The sequence below is a fragment of the Clarias gariepinus genome, chromosome 10 (assembly GCF_024256425.1).
Source record: "Clarias gariepinus isolate MV-2021 ecotype Netherlands chromosome 10, CGAR_prim_01v2, whole genome shotgun sequence".
NCBI lineage: Eukaryota > Metazoa > Chordata > Actinopteri > Siluriformes > Clariidae > Clarias > Clarias gariepinus.
The window spans coordinates 33,640,951-33,662,507 of NC_071109.1; the positions used below are offsets into that span (position 1 = coordinate 33,640,951).

At 41.9% G+C, this 21,557-nt stretch overlaps 1 protein-coding gene across 2 annotated transcripts; it reads right to left on the minus strand.

Annotated features, from left to right (window-relative positions):
* Nucleotides 1–1,968: 1,968 nt before the first annotated feature.
* LOC128532225 (kelch-like protein 25) lies at nucleotides 1,969–21,214 on the minus strand. 2 transcript variants are annotated; one of them, XM_053506459.1, is made up of 3 exons: nucleotides 21,074–21,214; nucleotides 13,672–15,507; nucleotides 1,969–3,247 (listed from the first exon to the last, which is right to left on the minus strand). In XM_053506459.1, exon 2 carries the CDS (start codon nucleotides 15,473–15,475, stop codon nucleotides 13,706–13,708), a length of 1,770 nt encoding a protein of 589 aa, XP_053362434.1. In that variant the 5' UTR covers nucleotides 15,476–15,507; nucleotides 21,074–21,214; the 3' UTR covers nucleotides 1,969–3,247; nucleotides 13,672–13,705. The 2 variants fall into 2 exon arrangements, with proteins under 2 accessions (XP_053362434.1, XP_053362433.1); XM_053506458.1 differs by lacking the exon at nucleotides 21,074–21,214 and adding an exon at nucleotides 17,016–17,121.
* Between the last annotated feature and the right edge of the window lie 343 nt (nucleotides 21,215–21,557).

The following is a 21,557-nucleotide window of genomic DNA, read 5'->3' on the forward strand; positions in this document are numbered from 1 at the left end:
GACTCACATGACTTTAATATCTTTTCACAGTAACTGCCAGATTAGCCTGTTACCCATTAGCTTATGAAGCTCTTTTTTTTTCTAGCGGTTTGTTTTGTTTGTATTTTCAGCTTATGATTGAAGTATTGGCGCCCTGGTTGTCTGGAGATCGTGTCGTGTTAGCCGTGTTAGCGATGTAGCGGTGAGCTCAAATTAATGACTCTCAGCATCGTCTCACTGACGGCATGAGTCTGAATCGTGGCGCATCAGCTAATTACAGGACACGCTGCGACATGCGCGTCCACACACACACACACACACACACCTGCAAACCTTGTTCATAACAATGAAACGTCGCCTCAGGGAAAATAGATAAATAATAAACACATCCCGAGTTCAAAACAGCACTTTAGTCATCAGTTTCAGGTTAAATTCCTACCATACCAGAGGCAGGAAACAGCTGTGTGTGTGTGTGTGTGTGTGTGTCTGTCAGTCTATCTCTCGGATTGTTTTTCTATCTGTTTATTTGTAAATCTATCTCTAACTCTATTTGTCTATCACTCCATCTAACTCTGTTCAAGGTTGAGGGAGAGAGAGAGTGTGTGTGTGTGTTTTCTTTGTTCTTATGCCATCAACAGCAAAGAGCATCAGAACTGAGCTCTTGTGAAAGCAAGCAAACACACACACACACACAAGTTGAAAGCTGTCTGTATGGCATGTGTAGAAAAGATTGTGTGTGTGTGTGTGTGTGTGTGTGTGTGTGTGTAATAATAACATGGCCACAATCAACATTTCGAGGCTCCACACCCTTTACAATGACGAGGCTGATTTTTAGTTTTTTTTTAAATGTAATTTCTATATTTATTGTTAATAATTATTTATATCACTAAGACTCAGGATGCAGCTGAATAAAAAAATAAATAAAGAGAGAAAAAGCAGAAAGAAAAACGCATGGAGAGAGTACAGATAGATAAAGACAGACAGAATTAGGTGAACAGATGGACATGAAGACAGAGTTAGAGAAACAGAGAGAAGACGGAGAGACGGATGGACAGTTTTTCCGTTGTGTGTAAATACAGTCAGTGTTTTGAAATGAAGTTTATGTCTAATTTATAAATTAGGTTTATAAAGCAATCAGAAATGAAGGTTAAGTGAGGTTTAATGTCTATTTCTTTAGTATTTTACTTCATTTACCTGACATTTCTAAATGTTTTTATATGCAAAAATATGATTATAGTGTGATTGGTAATATGAAAGTAGAGGGACAATCTGATCTTTCTGATTCATACACATTCACATACAAATTTCCATAAGTTTCTTTTGATTGTGCAAAGCTGCTTTGTCACAATGACAGTTTTTAAAAGTGATATACAAATGAAATTTAATTGAATTAAATTAAATGTAATATTTTTGGGACATTGCGTTTCACAATACGAAATTTCACCTTGAATTTCACCTTGTTTAGTCTCGTCTCCGAGACTAAACTGATACGCCGAGGTCGCGCTGTAAGTGAACGGTCAGATCTCAGAGTTCTCAGTGTCGGAAACAGAGACATGGGCGAGTGTGCGGATCTGAAGGGTGTGTTTACACAATCTAGAGTGTTATGTCTAGACGACTGGGTCAGAGTAACTCCAAGACACGTTCCCAGTCTGCAGGTGGTCAGGACAGGAAGAGTAGCAGGAAGAGTTTACTATGAGAAATATTTTGTGACGTATTATTTAAATATGATAGTAAGGAGAAAAGAAAACTTTGACAGATAGACGGAGTACTTTATTAGTCTCAAAGGGAAATTGTATAAATTGTGCATTAAATAGATTTGTGCGTGTGTGTGAGTATATTTGAGTTTTTTTTATTGCTCTCAGCACTGCAGGGCGAATCTTCTGAACTTCAAAGCGCTTTCAGGATTTATTTATTTATTTTAGCTCTAAGCCAAAGCTGACTCGTTACTTTAATCCACACACACACAGTGATTATAAAAGCAGGCACAAGCATCAGGAAGTCATTTATTTTAAATCTTTAAACTTTCAAGCGGAGCAGATTAACAGCAAAACAAACCGAGAGTTCAGTCTCATCATCAGCGGCGCAGGAATGTGCCATTCAGTGGAAAAGTCGCTTATTAAACTTTACAATAAACTTTCCTCAGTCTAAAATTCGCATCCTATAAAAATCTTAAGACATTTAAGAAAAAAAAAACAATCAGGTGTAACATGTAACCACATCTTCAGTACTTCATACATCATCCAGAGAGCGTGCGCGGATAATCGTTCATCAGATACGTCACGCTAGACGTGGTAGCGTTCACATGCTGTAGTGTTCGCGTTCTGTCATCGACACCACATGTTCATCATGCGCGTGTCCTGTTGTCTGGATCGCCAATTTCTGAAGATTATTAATCACAAAAACAAACATGCAAGATAATTCTTTTTTTCAAACGTGTGCAGCGTCTCTTTCAGGGTCACGAGGATTTACAACTCGCCGTTTATTCTCAAATATTATTTACAGAAATTTAACGTTTATTTCACAAGCTGTGTCGGAAAATATTTACAGCGGTTATAAGGTGTAGTGTTGCTGAGTGAGTGAATGAGTGCAAGAAAAGGGGCGGAGCTTCAGATATAAAACTGTTCCTTTCGGAGGACTGAGCTTAAGCGTGTGAGACTGCTCTAAAGACGACAAAAAAAGAAAGACAACAGGACGTTCAATACAGCGATGTATCGTACGGCCGATTATCCGCGCACGCCTTCCTGCCTCCATCTTCACACGTCTTCAGAGGAATAAAGTCTGCGTTAAAGGTTAAACCCTCATCATTTATATAGTCTGTGCAAAGTCAATCATCGCCCCCCAATCGGACGTGACGTGTCCTTGACGCGGTTCTTTAACTTGACGTCTCTTTAGTCCTTGAGGACGTTGTGCTGCTGAGTTTCATAGTGTTCAGTTTTACTTCACAGTTTAACAGAAGTTGTACAGTTCGTGTCACAAACGGGTAGAAATGTGCATTTTCAAGTCAAACGCAAGGGATTCCCCCAGTCTCTCTGAAAAAGAAACCTCCATCTGCGTTTCCCAACACGTCTCCGTGCGCGAGGTCAGGGCGTGTCCGAGCTGACGGTCTGGAAACTGACCGGGTCCACTCTGTGCTACTGTCTGATCTCAGACGATCATCGGTTTGATTATGATTAGAAGTGCAGATATGAGCTTTTGGACACACACACACACACACACACACACACACACACACACACTTGGGCTTCACATCATCCAGGAACGTGGACACCTGCGAAAAAAGATGGAGAGAAAAACATGAGCTTGTTTGCATGCGGACGAGATTAAACAGTCTAAAGCACGCAGATGTAACACTGGTGTATTTGAGTTCAGTCCCTCCAGTGTGTAAACACCTGGATCACACCTGGGACACACACTGTCCTGTCCTGCGTCAAGCAAAGACAACAACTAAAGAGTTATGGGTTAGGATCTGCCGAGACATTATTAATACCTGGAAGGAAAGAAAGAGAGCTGATTGATGAGTCATAAATGTGATCAAAAAAACATCCTGAATGAACATCTGGTGACGATCACAAACATCTGGTGAAGGTGAAAGATAAAAACTAAATGTCCAACAAAAATCAGAGCTAATGAAAGTATGTGATGAGAACTCACAGGATCGGGACTAAACAGCTGTCCCTTAACCTCGGTCTCTCAACATCAGAACAAAATCTCAGTGAAAAAAATAAATGCAGCTTTGGACGGATGTTAAACGTTGTGGCATTATGAAATTCAGTTTAATTAGAAATTTGTCATCATTATTAATATTATTATTATTGTATTTATTACATCTGCAGGGAACCCCAAGGTGTCAGATCGCTGACTTTACTCCTTTAATCCCGCATTCCTCACCTCCAAGTGCTTTTATGATGATTCAATTGTAAGCTAATCCGCCTGTGGCCGCGCGCCAGAGTGTTGGACCTCAGCACCTGCAACGACCGTGCGGAAAACACTCCGTCTGCTCCGTAACAGAGACGATAAACATCTAAGAAAATCCCTTGAGAGGTTTTTGAGTTAAAGACGAACCAACAGCAGTAAGTGTTAAACACACGAGTACAGATCTGTAAAGACGACGTTAAACTTCTCTCACGCCAAAAAAATAATTGCCCAAAAACATAACGCAAACTTTTAAAATTCCAACATTTTTTGTAATTGAATTACTCGAGGAATCGTTTCAGCTGTAACTGGCACCCTGTCCAGGGTGTACCTCATGTCCTAGGTGTCCTAAGTCTCCTGGGATAGGCTCCAGGTCCCTGCGACCCTAAATACAGGATCAAGCGCTATAGACAGTGAGTGAGTGAGTGATTACAGAGAGACCAGCTGCAGTGGATTAAAAAAAAACAACAACATTACAATTTAATTATTAGCTCGGAAGCGAAGAGTTTATTAATGACTTTAGGGAATTTCTAGAAAATACATCATATTTGTCTCCGTTAACTTCCGGGTTCTGCGTTCGAAATCCCAAATAGTGTTAAAAGGAAAGCTAGTGCACTAAGTAGGGTGTACAATCCCTTGTTCCACACACCAAGTAGTGCCCTTGATCAGGGGTTAGAGAGGGATTGGAAAGCTGAACCTGTTGGGCTTGAACACCTCCCTCTGCAACTGGATCCTAGACTTTCTGACCGGTAGGCCTCAGTCAGTACGGAATCGGGAACTGCACCTCCAGCACCACCACACTGAGCACTGGGACCCCACAAGGCTGTGTGCTCAGTCCCCTGCTGTTCACACTGCTGACTCACGACTGTGTAGCAACACACAGTTCGAACCACATCATTAAGTTCGCTGATGACACGACCGTGGTGGGTCCCATTAGCAAGAACGACGAGTCAGCGTACAGAGAGGAAGTGCAGAGGCTAACGGACTGGTGTAAAGACAACAACCTGTCTCTAAATGTTGACAAGACAAAGGAGATGGTTGTTGACTTTAGGAGGACACGAGGCGACCATTCTCCGCTGAGCATCAACGGCTCCTCTGTGGGAATTGTCGAAAGCACCAAATTCCTGGGTGTCCACCTAGAGAAGGACCTCAGCTGGTCCCTCAACACCAGCTCCCTGCACAAGAAAGCCCAACAGCGTCTCTTCTTTCTGAGAAGACTGAGGAAGGCCCAGCTTCCACCACCGATCCTGACCACCTTCTATAGAGGAACTATCGAGAGCATCCTGAGCGGCTGCATCACTGTCTGGTTTGCCACATAGGACCGCAAAACCCTACAGAGGATAGTGAGGACAGCGGAGAAGATCATCTGGGTCTCTCTCCCCTCTACTGAGGACATCTACACCACACGCTGCATTCGCAAAGCCACCAGCATTGTGGCTGATCGGACACACCCCTCTCACACACACTTCACACTCCTGCCATCTGGAAAAAGGTACTGAAGCATTCGGGCTTCACATCCAGACTGTGCAACAGCTTTTTTCCACAAGCCATCCGTCTCCTCAACAAAAAGGGACTGGACTGATAAACACACACACACACACACACATTATCACACAGCTTAACTCAACTACATCAAAATATTGAGACTGGACTGACTAATCAACACAAGTGCAGACACACTGACCTACACCATCAAATTATCGTACACACCAACCTGTAAATGCTTCACTGTTTATCTCTTTTGCACAATGATCATTACTGGACTACTTTTTGCACTAATTCTTCAATTCTTGCTGCTGTTGGAATGTTTACGTTTACCCACTACCTCAACACCATATTTTATGTTCTGTTATGTCGTGGTTGCGCACTGTCACTTTGTTGTTGGTCTTGTTTGCACATTTGCACGTGCACTTTATGTTGTCTATAAAAATAGTTAGCTAGTTAGTTTTTGTTAATTTATGTTGTAATTTATGTTAGGATTATCTGTCCTGTCTCTGCTAGCCAGCTAACTAGGCCTCTTGGTTAGCTAGTTTAGTGTGTCTGTTAATTTATGTTGTAAATTTATGTTGCATGTAGCACCTTGGTCCTGGAGAAACGTTTCACTGTGTACTAACTGTATATGGTTGTAATGACAATAAAGCCTACTTGAACTTGATTTGGGATTCAGCCTTGTGTTAGAGGCTAGTTAGCTTTGTAGCTAAGCATTAGCCGTGAACAGAACAACATAGAAGTGATGAGTGCAGAGACGGCGTGTTGTTTAAGACGACATAACGTTATCAGATGTGTGTTCTTACTAAAAGTGCTTCTGTGACTGGGTGTAATTACCTAATGTTTTTCAGCAAACCCGGCGGTCCTCTGAGAAATCTAATCCTGTCCGAATGTCAGTGATTGCCGAAAATGTTGTTTCCAAAACCAGTTTTCTTTAGTTTTTTTGGTCAACGTGAACTACCGTACTATCTCTAGCGCCCCGGTATTAAAGTTTGCGCACCAATAATGGATGTAAAATCCACGCATCCTGGATGTGTGGTCTTGTGCAACGTCCACATGTAAAACACAGACACTCCTACCTCCGTAATAAACACGGAGATGTTAGTCCCGTCCGAATGCCTACATGAAATAACGGACGTCGTCTGAAAAAAATTCAAACTCAAACATCGTTTGGAAGACTAGTCCCGTCCGAATAGAGCTTAAGTGTCCTTAAACACCTGAGACACGCCCAGTTATACATATAGTTAAACGTCACAGTGTCGGAACTAACATTTGTCTAATAAAATTTTTAAAATATATATTTTTATAAAAAACAATTAGATTGAGATTTGCATAAGTAAAGAGGCGTGGCCTATGTCATTGGGTCAGTAAAAGAGGCGTGGCTTTTTGAGGTAAAGACGTTGCCTTTGAATTTTTGACTTGTTAAAGAGGGTGTGGCCTTCTGAGTCTTTGTCCTCTTCAGTGAGGTGTGACCTCTGAATCTTAGTACTAGACTTCTGCGACTGTCAGCTATAGTTAAGAAGGAGTTACCACGGTGTCCATCAGGGCTGCACAAAAAAAAGTCACTGCGATTATTTTGACACTTATTGTGATTTAAACTGATGCGTTTATATTAAATGTAACATTTTGGAGTTAATCATATTTATCCCGACTAACAGCTGGAATTTAGACTAATGGTCTCATTAATAAGATGTTTGCTAATATTTACATTAACCACTGGACGACACCTGGGACACGCCCAGTCATACATATAGTTACACGTCACAGTGCTGTTACTGTCTAATATCAGCACTCGTCCAATCAGATTTATTTAACCAACAAATAAAAAGTCTTAGATGTGGACTTTTTGATATTGAATGAGACCATTTTATTTTGGATTAAAGCACAGAGCATCTAAGTAAAGTGTGTGTGTGTGTGTGTGTGTGTGTCTCTCTCTCTCTCTCCTCTCCAAACTCAGTTACGTCTGTGCAACAAGAACAAACTTGTCCTGAAGCTGAATCCTAAAACTAGGTTTCATCAAATCCTCCCAGCTGTCATCAACACACACACACACACACACTCACTCAACACCTTACACACCACCTGGCTACTAAACAATAATAATAAGATTTAAATCATGGAAAAATGAGTAAAAGTCTTTTTTCTTTTCGTCATTACTACAGTGTTTTTAAAAACATAAAATTTAAAATAAATCAGTGTTTATTGTTTAAAACGGCAGCAGCTTCACACAAACACACACACTGACGCACACAGCGGTGATCTGGTGATACACTGGGTTTAACCACAACTTACACATTTAGAGTTTCTGTATTTTTGTATTTCTAGACATGTTTAGGAGGAATGCAAACAAACAAACGACTCCAAATACTATATAAACAGCGTCTAGACGTTACTCTGGCTCCGCCCCCCGGTGGTGGACGCAGGTTCCTGTAGTTTCTGTCAGCGATGCAGTTTCTAATCAGTGCCATTGTGCTTAGCTAATCCGCTAAATTCGTCGCTTGGAGCCGCGATTGAAGAGGGGAAAAAAAAAAAAAAAAAAAGGCCGACGCTGAAGCAGCTGATTGTTCTTTTGTGGCCGCGGCTGTGAATCAGATTGCGTGTGTTATCTGATCTCTCTGTCACTGAGGCTACAAACACCACGTCGTGTCCCAGCATGCCGTTCTGCAGCAGAGTTGGCAAGTGATTCAAGAGTTTCATTTACTGACGATACAATCAGTGTTAGCGTTCTCAACAGACACGCTAACTAATAATAATAAATCAGTTTTAAATGGCTCTGATTACAGAAATCTTCATCTTTAACAACAGAAACACGTCACGGCTGCAGAGTGAACCGTTTAAACGTATTTAAAGATCCAGGACGCGCGGACGCAGACCGTCCACTCGATTGTGTTTGACTGACGTCACATGTCCTGTTTTAAAGTCTCTGAGCCACTGACCCTCTGTGTCTCGTGTCTGAGTGTCGATCTTCTGCTCCACTCTCCAGTCCAGTAGGTGGCGATATCACACGGCTCATAAAAAGACTCAGAAGCGACAAGCGGGTGAAATGAGGGTCGTGTTTCCTGTGGAAGTTTTGAGATGTTTTTACAGAATTTGTGAATTATTGAGAGTTTAAAGTTTAAACATCAACAACCGTCAAAATCCGGTGATTCGGATGCAGCAACGATGATGAACTCGGGTTTTCTCTCTCCAACACACACAACTGATGTGTTCATGTCATTTTTTACTTTTGAATAAAAGTTCCTCTTTACTCACTCGTCTTTATAAAGTGAAAGGCTGCGCAGGGAAACGACATGCAAATGCTAACGGCTAACACACGAGCCCAGACATCTCCTTCACTCACACACACACTGCGGCAGGTGATCTCTCCTCCTGCTGCGTCTGCTGCAGTTATTAAAATATTAATGCGCTGAAACACGAAGCGCTCGGCGCCGTGGCCTCGTCTTCATCCCTCACCGTCAGGGACCGAGAGCAGAGACGCACCGCCGAGGGTTATGGGTATTTTTAGCCTTAAAAAAAAAAAAAAACAAAAAAAAAAAAACACACACACGGGTGTTACATAAGATCTTACATAAGGTGTAGAAGTGTGGTACTGGTGTGGTACTGGAGTGGTACTGGCTTTTCTGTGTACGTTCTTTATACTTCTGTCACTTGACACAGACGCCACTTTAACACCAGCGCCTTCCACACATTTATACACACACAATCATTTCACAGCTGCCACTTCAATGATGCGTTTTACCTCCTAAGGTGACATTTATATGTTTCTCCTTTCTGTTCCCTCTTCTCTAACCGTCCCCCTTTGTTCTCCGCCACGCCCACACTTCCTCTTTCACACTGCATACTTTGTTTCCATCCAGCCACTTCCTCATTTCCAATTTTCCTCTTTCTTTCCCCGTCACTGCCTTACTTCCTGTTCCTCTTTTCCTATTCCCTCATTTCTCCAACCCCTCACTTCCTCCTCCATGTTCTCATGTCCTTACCTCCCCCCCCCCCGCCCGCCCCCTCAGATGCCTCCGTTTCTACTTTTACCTATTCATTAACAGGTAAAAAGTGGAATTTCTTCTGTAATTATGATATAATCCGACTCTGCACTTTTCCTCACTGTATCTGTGATTCCCGCGCGTCTCTGATCTGCCCTCGTCCCGCACGTTTACCCTCATAACCGCCCGAGATCTAAGAACGAGGATGTCAGGATTTAGGGAGAGATTCCTGACTCGGGGATCCACTCGCAGATGAGACGAGATCTCCCTCAGTCTTCAGGAATCGATTCACAGCTCGACAGGAAGATCAGACTCAGTTTAGACAAAGTCAAGATTTAATCTGAGTCTGACCGATAGCGGGAGAGAACTACGTTAGGTTCAATCCTTAGGGAGGGTGTGTGTGTGTGTGTGTGTGTGTGTGTGTGTGTGTGTGCGCGCGTGCGATCTTTGCAGTCATACACAGAGAGCTTCTAGTTTTACCTCCTTCTGCTGCACTCAACACCTCACACGTGCGTGTGTGTCATCACAGTTAAACCTGTTAGAGCTGATCGATTAAAGCAAAAATTATGAATCTGGATTATTTTGTAAAATATTGAGCTTGTGATTAGCGAGTAGTCATTATAAATCAATTAAATCACATTTATGGTTCACGTCAATGTTGAAAAATGAAAATGGATTCTATGGATGTTACAGACGTGCCTCAAACCTGACGTGTGATGTTTTACTGTGTGTTTTTTTTAAATAACAAGGAAACTATAGTAAAAGTAAGTTTGCACTTTAGGTCCAAATGAGCAGTTTATTTATATTGTTTTTGCTAATTTGCTAGTTTTTTAAAAATAATAATAATAATAAAATCCTGTACCCCTCTAGTGCTTTTTTCATTTTAAGAAAAATATTCGTTTTAAAATCGAAAACCTAAGATTTAATTTATAGGACGTCTCGCCCAGGTCTACTCAACACCATTATTCACTCACTTTGGAAACATCATGTGTTCACTGAATTAAAAAAAAAGCAAAAAAAAGTTTAATAGTAAATTTCTCTTGAAATTTAAGCTTTAAATCTGCGTGCTGTATGACGCTTTTCCACGACACGCAGAAAATAAACATGCAACATGGAGTGTTTTAAACAATTATAATCTTATAATAATTTAAATGACAATCAATGACGGTCCTGTCAGTAAAGTAGGAAAAAAAACCTTAAGACTAATAATAATAATAATAATAATAATAACAGTAATAATCATAGTATTGTAAAAATGTGTATTTGAACACATTATAAAAATATAGGGCATTTTTTAATTAAAAGAAAGTAGGTGCATGTGTAACTAATCTACACTAAGTTTTAGTACTGATATTACTGTGTGTATACACACACACACAGTATATACTGATCCAGGATCAACTACAGTCTGTAATCACCGGCTTTAATTCCAAAATTTAATGTTTAAGATTTATACCACAAGCAGAAACTCACTGAACCAAAATGCAGCACAATAATCATTTAAATCTCAATTATCGTGTTTTTATGACAGCTGGAGGCCAAAATCATTACTGAATGTAAAACACAAATAGATTAAATCACACTGATGTCTGTTAGTTCTGTTTGTAATTAAACAGAAGAAATATAAATTACATGAGTCGAATCAAACTGACTCACAGTGCCTGTACCTGGACATAAACCTGTGTGTGTGTGTGTGTGTGAGAGAATATGGGAACTTAAGCTATATTATATTTTCGTAGTCAAGAGCGCTCATGTTTACTGTCGAATTTGTTCAGAGCCGCTGAAGCTCTTACAGATTTATGAAGAATCAAAACTACGGAAAGTCTGTAATAGACACTGAAATTCGTCACTGAATGTTTAAATGTCACGTCTTGTACAAAGCCATAATCCTGCCCCGCCCCCGCTAATCTCCAGTCCATTAGGGGGCGATACTGCACTGAATAAACTGAGAAAAAAGGGATTCCAATCAGAAATTGTTAATCACTAAACAGTTCTGAAGCGTCAATCAATTCTGAATAGAAAACTGACTAGATTCAGTCCAGTAGGTGGCGATATTGCAAATAAACTTAAAAAAAGAAGAAGAAGAAAAAATCTGTGATAATCTCAGGAACTGTGAGCATTGTGTGTCTGTACTTTGGGGATCTTGGAAGAAACATTCCCAAAGTAGAAGCAGAAGCTATGCTATGCTTTTTTAAACGTGTGAATTCCAGACTAACGTTTCTAAGTTTAGCTAATTTTAAACGTGATCGATTCTGAACTTAGAAAAAAAGAAAGACGCATGGTAATTTATTGTCAATTTATAGTCACTGATGAGCATTAATTTGCATCCATGACCCTACTTTATATTTACTGGTAATAAACTTTAGCCTAGCTAATAGTAATAAGCTAACATCACGTAGACTGTGTGATTATCATTATAATTAAATCAATAAGTATATAAGGTAAATAAATCCACATGTGCAGAACAACTTCCGTCTATCGTTCGGATCTAACGTATGCTAATATAAACTGTCCTGCTAGCGTATCATTACTGCGTGTGTCTGAAAGACATGACGGCGCTGCTACACGCGTGTTCTTTATACGTTATTTATATTTATTATTACCGTGCCACAGCAGCGTACCTAAAGCAGAAAGCAGTTACGCTGATTTAGCACCGAGCCCATCAGCACGCTGCAGATCTCAGATCAATGCTTAAGTGGATCACTAGCTCGCTAAGCATAAAGACGTATTGATCGTATGTGGGAATCAAGCCTGCCACGAGAGAAACACGTTCACTTCTTCGTCCTTTCTCAGACAGGTTTCTCGTTCCACACAACGAGAAACCCCCAGTCAGACAGGAGTGTGTCGAGACGAATCCTCTTTTTCGAATCCTCCTCACGGTTCCTCAGAGCAGAATGCCGAAGAACTCTCCGCGTTGTCGCGGTCTTAAAACGTGCCAGCGGTTCAGATCTGTGAGAGAAGGGAAGAAACACCGGGACGTGCTGTAGAAGCGCTGACCTGACGTTATGGCGGAATATTCACACTCTGTCAGCAGGACTTAAGTGCATCCAGAACTTCATTGAGTGATTTAGCAGCCTGGCGTGAAACCGACTGCACTCAGGAACATTAACTCCCACTGCTGACTCGCAAAACAGACGGCGTTTAGAACGCATTTATGTGACCCTGCCAGGGTCTAATGTGATAACGAGCTCAAAAAAAAACAACCCTTTCTGATCTGATCATTAGGTTCAATCGTGTGTTCGAGTAAACATCCTCTTAACGTTTGGACATCATTTGTGCTGTTTTTTGCTTTTAACCTCGATAAATATACTTTAACATTATATATATATTTTAATACATTGTGATTCACCCTGATCATTGTTAATGTAAAGCTAATTAATGGGTGGTACGTCATTTGATGACGAAAATTCACCAACATTTCTTCTACGTTCTGTTGTGTTCTGTCGTCACATTCCTTCCTACAGTAAATCAGGTCTAGTCAAGGACTTGAAGAATGCAGATTTTAAAACATGGTCATCCACTGATGCTAATTCGACTTCATGGTAAAACCGTTCTACCGCCACCTCAGGTTAATGTGTGTAGTGCGGCAGGTGGTGCGGGTTGGAAGCACATGAGCGCTCAAGTTTAAAGCTAGACACGCACCAAATATTTTGTTGTCCATGCAACTACAAATGAAAAAAGTACATCGTTTGTTGTAGGAGATGATTTATTTGTCTGGTCATCAGTCACTACTCTAGCCCTCGACATTACTGGTATCCTGACTCGTCTACTGATTTATGAAGTCGCGCCTACTGTTCTGAGTCAAGACCTCACTATGTCCTGTGGAAGTGAAAACTTTAACACCGAAAGGAAGCAGAAGCTAACAGAGCAAGAACACAGTATAAAGGAGGAAGCCCAGGGGCCGGTTTTTAGAAAACATTCTTCCTTTTTTTTTTTTTTTTTTAAGACTAAAAAAAAAGGACTATATTATCAACCATCTGTAAACTCCAAAGTATAAGAAACAATACTCGAAAAAAAAAAAAACGAGTATTTGTGATAGATGGAGGTGTTTTGTATTGTTTCATATTTTTAAGTATAATCAATTTTATACCATTTAGCTTTTTTTATATTGTAAATCAATAACAAAGCAACAAAAGACTGATCAAATCACAACTTCAACAACATTCAACGTTTGAGAACAGGTGGCAACAACACGACAGGAAGCCACGTCACATAGCATTCATAATTTTTTCAACACCAATATATTTGTCTATTATTACTTTAAACACTTTACATCTGAGTAAAGCTACAAAAATTACAATAAAAATCTTACCCGCTTCAAGTTCGTCCTCTTCGCTCCGTGACCGCTAAGCAGGCAGATGTTTCCAGGTGCTAACAAAAGCGGTAGGAATCAGCGAGTAAGGCACTGTAGTGATACTGTTCCAGCTGTCCGATGTCGGATCGTAGCAGTCCAGTGTCTTGCACCGCTGTGCCCCGAAATACCCCCCGACGACATACAGTTTGTTCCCCGAGGCAACGGCGTGGCAGCTCATCCTTTTAGAGGTCATGTCTCCTACACGCGTCCACTGATTGGTTTCACAGTCGAATCGGTAAGCGGAAGCAGCGGTAAACTCTGTATCACCCCCCATGATGAAGATCTGGCTTCCCAGCACGGCGGCTGCGGTGTACCTCCAGGGTTGTGGACACTCCGCCGCTATGGTCCATCGGTTCTCCAGGGGATCGTAGCACTGCACTTTAGAGGCTTTGTCCCTGTGGATGGTAGTCCCGCCGAAAACGAACAGCTTGAGCTTTGCGCTAACCACTGCCGCGTTACTGACTCCATCTCTGAGCGGTGCCATCATGGTCCATTTGTTGGTCAGGGGATCGTAACGTTCCACTTGTTTTAGGGACACCGAAGGGGAAGCGGGAAAGACGCCGGCTATAGCAGTGTGACCTCCGACGACGTACAGGCTGTTTTCCAGTTCTGCTGATCCATGACCGAAGCGTGCGATTAACATGGGCGCACCCTTGGACCATTCCTCATGGACCGTGTCGTATATCCAAACGTCTTTGGACACGCCGTTTTCCGAGCCTCGTCCTCCGGTCACGTAGACCTTGCACCCAATGGCGCAGGCGCTAAATTCCTTTCTCGGACTGGGCAAGTCTGATTTGGGTATGATTTCTTTTGCTTTATGGTCCACTTGGTAGATTTTATCGCACATGAAGGTCTGGCCTCCAAGAATGAGCAGGGTGTGGCCAGCTTTGCGTGGCCTTGCACACGGACTGGTGACGACGCCGTCATTCTGCAGGATCTTTTTCTTGCACTGGACAGCCTCTTCGACAATCAGTCGACTCCGCTTGTCCGACATGACCAGTTCCTCGCAAGCCACAGCCTCGATGAGGCACTCGGAAGGCAAAAGTGCAAGACGGATACCCCGGAGGAGCTCAGGGAGGTAGTCCCTCCGACTGTCTAGATCATACCTGACCCAGCGCATGACCGCGTTGAACACAATCTGCTCGTCTTCGATCTCCAGTTCGTCGCTTAGTATAAGGTCTATAAGCTTGTCCTTAGACAAACCATAAAAGTCTTCAGTGTCCCGAACGGCTTCGAAGTGAACCAGGCACATCCTCCACGAGAGTTCATACAGCCTCTTGCACTGATGAGCATCAGACAAAAGCATCATACCCAGGCAATTAGACGAGTGCAGGTTCTTTTCCAGGAACTCTGCTGCGGCGTCGCGGATATCGTGGAACTGCAGCATGTCTCCAGCCTCGAGAAGCGACTCGGCGTTCTCTTCGTTAATAATGACACGTGATGAGTAAGCAAAGTCCAAAAGCAGCTCCAGAACCTCTGGGTGCACGCTGTCGCGGAAGTTGACTTCGCTGTCCAGACTTTCACGGAGGCCTCCACTGAACATCGCTTCGAAGTAACGACTGCAAGCCGCCAGAACCGCGCGATGGCACGGAAAAGAGCGGTCTCCAGCCCATAAGGTGACGTCTGTGAACATGCACTGCTTGCGGAGGGTGTTGAGATGCGTCAGGACGCTGTCAGGGTGCGAGGGCTTGTGGAACAGCGAGATGTTCATGGAGCCTGTACTCGTCCGTGATTTGCGGTTTTCATGGACGCTGACAGACATGTTTTCAGGGACCTCCGAGGAGTCGGCTTGAACTAAGGTAAATAAAAAAAAAAAATTAAAAAATGGGTTAACTTGGTTTCTGTGAGATTCTATAAAGTAGACGTGCTGCAAAGGGTGGGAAATGTATATATTAAATATTATTTAAATATATTTATAGTTTGCTCTTCAGTTCGCATTTTTTTTGGCCGGCTCAGTGTAAAATTGCGCCGTCACTTGCTAGCATAATCACGTTTTTAACAAAAAGAACAAAGAAGCTAAGTGCATTATGTACAGAATTAATTTTTATATAGTATATTGCTGAGCCTGAAAAAAAAAAGACAGAAAATAATAAATAAATCAAAAGTAAAAATTAGCCAGTCCATGCACACCGCAAAAAAACAAACAAACAAACAAAAAACCTTAGAACAAAGCGATTATGTTGTTAAATCAACAACTTACAAACTTCTGCTTCCAAGGAAAAGCAACAACAAAACCTCAACCTGGATCTACAAACCAGAAACCGTAACAAGACTATAAAACTTAATTTTTACACCCGAGAGACACTTTATTATCCTCAACGCCGCACTGACAGCAGAGTCTCGTTACAGTTCGACTTTACGGAGCCGGGGATGAATTAAGAGCTTCTTTTAGAGCCTGTAATTCACCTTACATTCACAGAGACCATCACGTTTAAAAGCAGAATGAGGTTTTGTCCTCCAGGACGAGTTCGTTTTCATCGATCCGTGCAGTGAGAAAAAACAATAAGCTGAAATGATGCTGCGGAAAACCGTTAAACAATCACTTACACACACGCACATCTGACCAGCTCCAGTAATGTAATTTAATAGATCAACTAAACTTATGTAACGTTATGATTTGAAACTTATTTACAGTAGATAAAAATAGCCCGAAATATCGCTGCCTTACAGATATCATTCTCTGTTTTCATATTTTTGGAATATTTGGGGCTGGGAATCACCTGCCCCCCGGGACCGGCCCGATATGATCACATCCTAATATCCGGGTCCTGATTTAAATCTGTATCGTGATCCTATAAGTATCACCATCATTACGCCGTTATCAGCTCACACACGCATTTTTGTACGTTTGGCCACGCCCCCTACCGTTCCTTCTAGCAAGCTAGTGTAGATCTCCTACCCTGAAAAACAAAGATCCAAATAACCTTCTTTTGAATTCTACACATGGCGCAATCACTGATCTGGATCCATACGGTATTCCACGTCTCGCGCACGCCTAGTGAACTAAATCCGGCCGCGAGAAGGTTCCGAGATTTGCAATTCCAATGAAGCACGAGAATTTAAATATTTTAACAGCGAGTTTAAACTTTCCTGAAATGAGGATGTGAATGATTAACAAGCCCGTAGTGTGTGTGTGTGTGTGTGTGTGTGTGTGTGTGCATGCTGTATTGTAGGTACACAAGCCATGCACGACGATTTTAGCTGCATGATACTGTGAGCCATGCAGGAGGAGACGCAGGGACGAACGGGATCGGGAGCGAGAAGGGACGAGACTCAGGGAAAAAATTAATAAAAACACTTACGGCGACAAAATCTGTCGACCCAGGAGCAGACCCTGACCGAGACAACGTGAGGAGACGTCTGCATCAGCCCGAGACACCGCCGCGGATCCTCTACACGGGAAACACACGGCGTGAGGTTGGAGTGCGCGCCCCTCCCTAAAGCTGAGGTGAGGAGGTGTGTGTGTGTGTGTGTTTAAACCAGCTTCAGCCTTGAACAACCTTCAGAGAGACGATCCTGTGGGAGTCAGAGTGGACTAACACACTCACGGCATGCGGCGGTGGTAAAGGTATCAGTGACGGAGCGGTGTGATAAAGACGAGTTACAGTTACAACATCGACATCCTGGCGCCGTTTCACTGCTCGTACACTCGAAAACCTCAATTTAACACCAATTTATTTATTCATTATACCAACATTTAACCTTTAAATTGGTTTATAGTTAACTGACACCCGGGTTAATTACTGTGTTTGTTTTTTAAACTTCCCTCACACCTCTTTTATGTTTTTATCTAGGGGGGGATTTTTAACTGCAAACAAGCAGAAACACCTCGGAAATGCTTTCGCACCGACACTGGAGACTCCTTCCATCGGTACTAGACATAAACTTCACCGTTTTATTTTCTTTAAAACACTTGAAACACTATAAATGAGTAGTTACTATGGAAACGATACTGTATGTTTTAGATAAAAAAAAAACCCTTTCATCTCCTGTTTTAATAAACAAAAGATTAAAACAAAAACAAAAAAAAACCCACAAACATCCATTGCTAGTATATAATCTCTGTCTCTTATTTCATGAACAAGCCACAATCTTGCGCTAAACTTTTTTATTTTAAGCTGAATCCATCTTTAAAAGTACTTTTCTTTTTAATGATCCAGATGTGACGTTGTCGTGTTTTTATCGCTCGTCCTCCATGTAAGTATGAAAACACAGACCTTTTTTTTTTTTTTAAACAATAATAAAATCTTTTTTTAAAAACATAAAATAAATCTAGCTTCTTTTGTTTTTTCAGTTTATTAGCTGCGTCTTATCCGACATGATGGAAATTGAAATAATTCCAGCGGTTCTGGTTTAAGCTCCATCGTTAATATTGTATCGTTATACGTCAGATCTATAACAATCAATACGAGCGCACTGCAGGAGTGACGGATAAAAAGTGCAGAGTGGCGACGCCCATGGAAGGGGAATAAAATAAAAAGTATTGAGGTAGCGCTCTCTGAAAAATTACTCTGTCCAAAAACGACCGTCCTTGTGTGTTTTAATAAATAATTCCTTTCACTTCACTAAAATGAAGCAGCTTCGCGTCAGTGTGCTCTGGTGGCTTTATTCCTCACAACACAGGAAATAACCATCAATTGTAATTTTCTATTAATTATTAAAACGACAGATCGCACCATAACAATTTAGTTTATTTAACAGCTTCAGCTCCACCCACCTCAAACCAGTTTCAATTCTGACACTGGAGACTCCTTCCACTCAAGTTAAACACACATCTCTCTATACAGAAAACCTGGCCGTGAATAATAATGCAGTTGCTATGGAAACAATATTGTATCAGAGTGAGAGTATAAATTAATGTAAATAAAACCTGCGCTACGATCAGAGCTGCTGTTAAAGAGAATTAATCAACACCAGCTCTTCCCACCAATCAGCTTACAGAGAGAGAAAGTCGACTGCAGGACCGCTTTAAACTCAGAAATAATTCAACTTGCTTCCGATCTTGTAAAGGAGTTCCTTTGAGGTTCATCCCGTCTCCCACGGCAACTGCCGCTCAACGGCGGCGAATCACGGAAACACGAACGAGTGTCGCCTTTGAACGTGGAGAATAAAAAGGCCTTCTCCTGTCGAGGGTTCCCCCAGTCAGCGTTTCTGAGCCGACCTTTTCACGCACCATGTTGGTATTCCGGTGCGTCTTTGCCCGAGACAGCGAGGCGCTTTTCACTTCGGGGGTTTCCTTTCAAGTGGAAAACGAACCTTGGCATCGTTTACGACATTCAGCGGATTTCCAACTGCCGTTAAGTCTGACTGAACTAACTTTCATTGGTACAGGGCGGTCATTAATTTTAAAGGGGGAAAAAACTATAAACAAAAGAAAGGAGGAGAGACGGATGGTGCGACCGAGAGCTTGGAGACGGAGACATGAACACGGAGGTGTCGAGGTTTGTGAATAATCACTTCAAATGTGTTTCACAACTAAAGGTTTTTTTTTTATGCAAATCTCACATCTGTGAAGTTTTTTACAAATCCAACAAAACATGACATTTATCTTAATTTAAGGCTTTTCTTTATCGCTTCAGACTTCACGAGTGAAACCAGCACTGATGATTTTCCTCTAACCGCACGTCCCCGAGTGTTTTATTCCTCTCATACCTCAGCGCTGGGATTTTCATACCGGTGTTAGCAACAGACGCTACAGCTAAAGCGAGACGTTAGGGTTCCTTCTTCTTCTTCTGGGCCTCAACACACACACACACACACACACACACACACACACACACACAGAGAGAACCAACTGACCGACTGCTCGCCGTCCTCCAGAGTGAAACCCAGCGCAGCTTCCTGCTGAAATCACACGTCAGGGTTTGAAACGACCGCGTGCTCACGCCAACAGACAACACACGTGAACATCCGCACACGTGCCACATCAGAGACAGACAGACATCACTCATGATTAAAGGTGTGAACCGTCATAACACACACCTCTGATCTGATCAGTGTGTGTTTAGTAGGATCGCTGCCATACAGTGTGTATCGTAGAAACTTCTGCAATCATCACGGTTTAATCCCTCAGTCATATCGCCACGCGCCAATCTCTAATCTCATCTCACACACACACACACACTACAGCAGTAAACGCAGCGAGTGGACTCCGGCCCGGTCAGAACCGTGGGGGCGGGGGAAGGGGGGGGGGGTAGTTGTTCTCTCTCAATAGAACAGGTTTGTGTTTCTGCTGCGTCTCCGGAAATCTTGTTGACACACTGGTGTTTTACACACACACACACACACCCCTTTAAATAACACAAACACACACCCACACCATTGATAAAACGGGACTAGAAGGTAAATGACGCAGGATTTTAAAAAATAATCAATTATGAATTTAACGCCATTCCAACGCCAGTTTAATTATTTTAGTTTTATACATTTTTATGGATAAATATGTTTATTTTAAAAAGGTTTATAAGCTAAAGTAAACATACATTAGATAAGTAAAAATGTATAAATTGCAAGTTAACATACAATTACATTAGTACAATAAAAGTAAAAAAAACAAAAAATTAAGGAATACTAACACACACAAACACACACACATTAGATTGTAAATAAAACAAATTATTTATTTTTAAAACATTTTTTACAAAAGTTTTTTTTACATTATATTTTATAAAACTAAATTTTAAAGTCTTTTAACCCAACACAAAATGTTTTATTAAAAAGTAATTACATTTATCTCATGAAAATATGATTATTGATAATATGAAAAATAAACAATAATTTTACACACACACACACACACACACACACACAATCCCTGTCTCTCTGGGAGCACTGTGCTACTTGTAGCTTGGCTAAACACATTAGCTTATCGTGATCAACATTTTTTTTCTAAAACAATCTAAATCCCTAACCGCTCATTTAAAACTTAAATATTGTTTAAAAAAAGTTTTTATTTTAATCATTTTCCGACTCTTGTTAGAACAGACTTGATCACTGTGTGAACGCGATAACGCTAACGCTGCTAGCCTGAAGTCTCAGCAGGCCGAATGCCAAACCGCTCCGCACTGCCTACACACGCGCCCTACACTGCGACAAAAAAAACCAAAACAACAACCGCCCTGCGTCCTACCCAGTGCCGTCTGAATCCGATTGGGATGCGGCCCAGTGTTTCTTCAGATAAGTGCGTTGGCATGCAGTGAAGTGAAACGACTTGAGAAACGATCTGGGAGCCGTTACTACACTCCACCAACGCCGTGTTTAAACACATCATAAAGAGTTTTTTTTTAATTAATCCGTGTGACTGGAGACTGATTAAAGTCTCTTAAACATCTGCGTTGAAAGGAAAAGAGAGGATACTCACACACACACTCACACAGATCCGGATTTATTCTCCGTCTGGAACATAATATTTATCTCCTCAGCGACAGGTGTGATAAAGTCTCTTATAAAGCAGCACTTCTCTCTCACACACTCACTTCTGTCCACAGGCGACTGGGAGCTGAAAAAAACAACGTGCAAGTCTTTATGTCTGGCCAGAAAACAGGGGCGGGGACTACCCCACTGAGTGACGCCAAAGTCAGCCAATCGGAATCAATCCTCCCCAGCCCTAACGGGCACGCGCGCCGAATGGCATTCGAGCACGCTGAAAATGGGCGCGATTTTGTCCAGTACAAAAGCAACCAATCGACGCTCAGATGGGCGGGGCTTCGAGTTAAAGCGACGATAGCGCACCGGAGCAATAAAGACGGGCAATGAGCAGGAAATGAGCTTCTGTCCATCCGTCCATCATTCTAACGATCCACCCACACGTCCATCTTTCTATTCACATAGCCAACCGGGATTCT

Bases quoted from the DNA above. Each gene is read 5' to 3' on its own strand.
- LOC128532225 (XM_053506458.1), bottom strand. From the start codon at position 17,079: ATGCAGACGTCTCCTCACGTTGTCTCGGTCAGGGTCTGCTCCTGGGTC. The intron at 15,508-17,015 runs GTAAGTGTTTTT...TATTTACCTTAG, and splicing joins GGTCGACAGATTTTGTCGCC to TTCAAGCCGACTCCTCGGAG.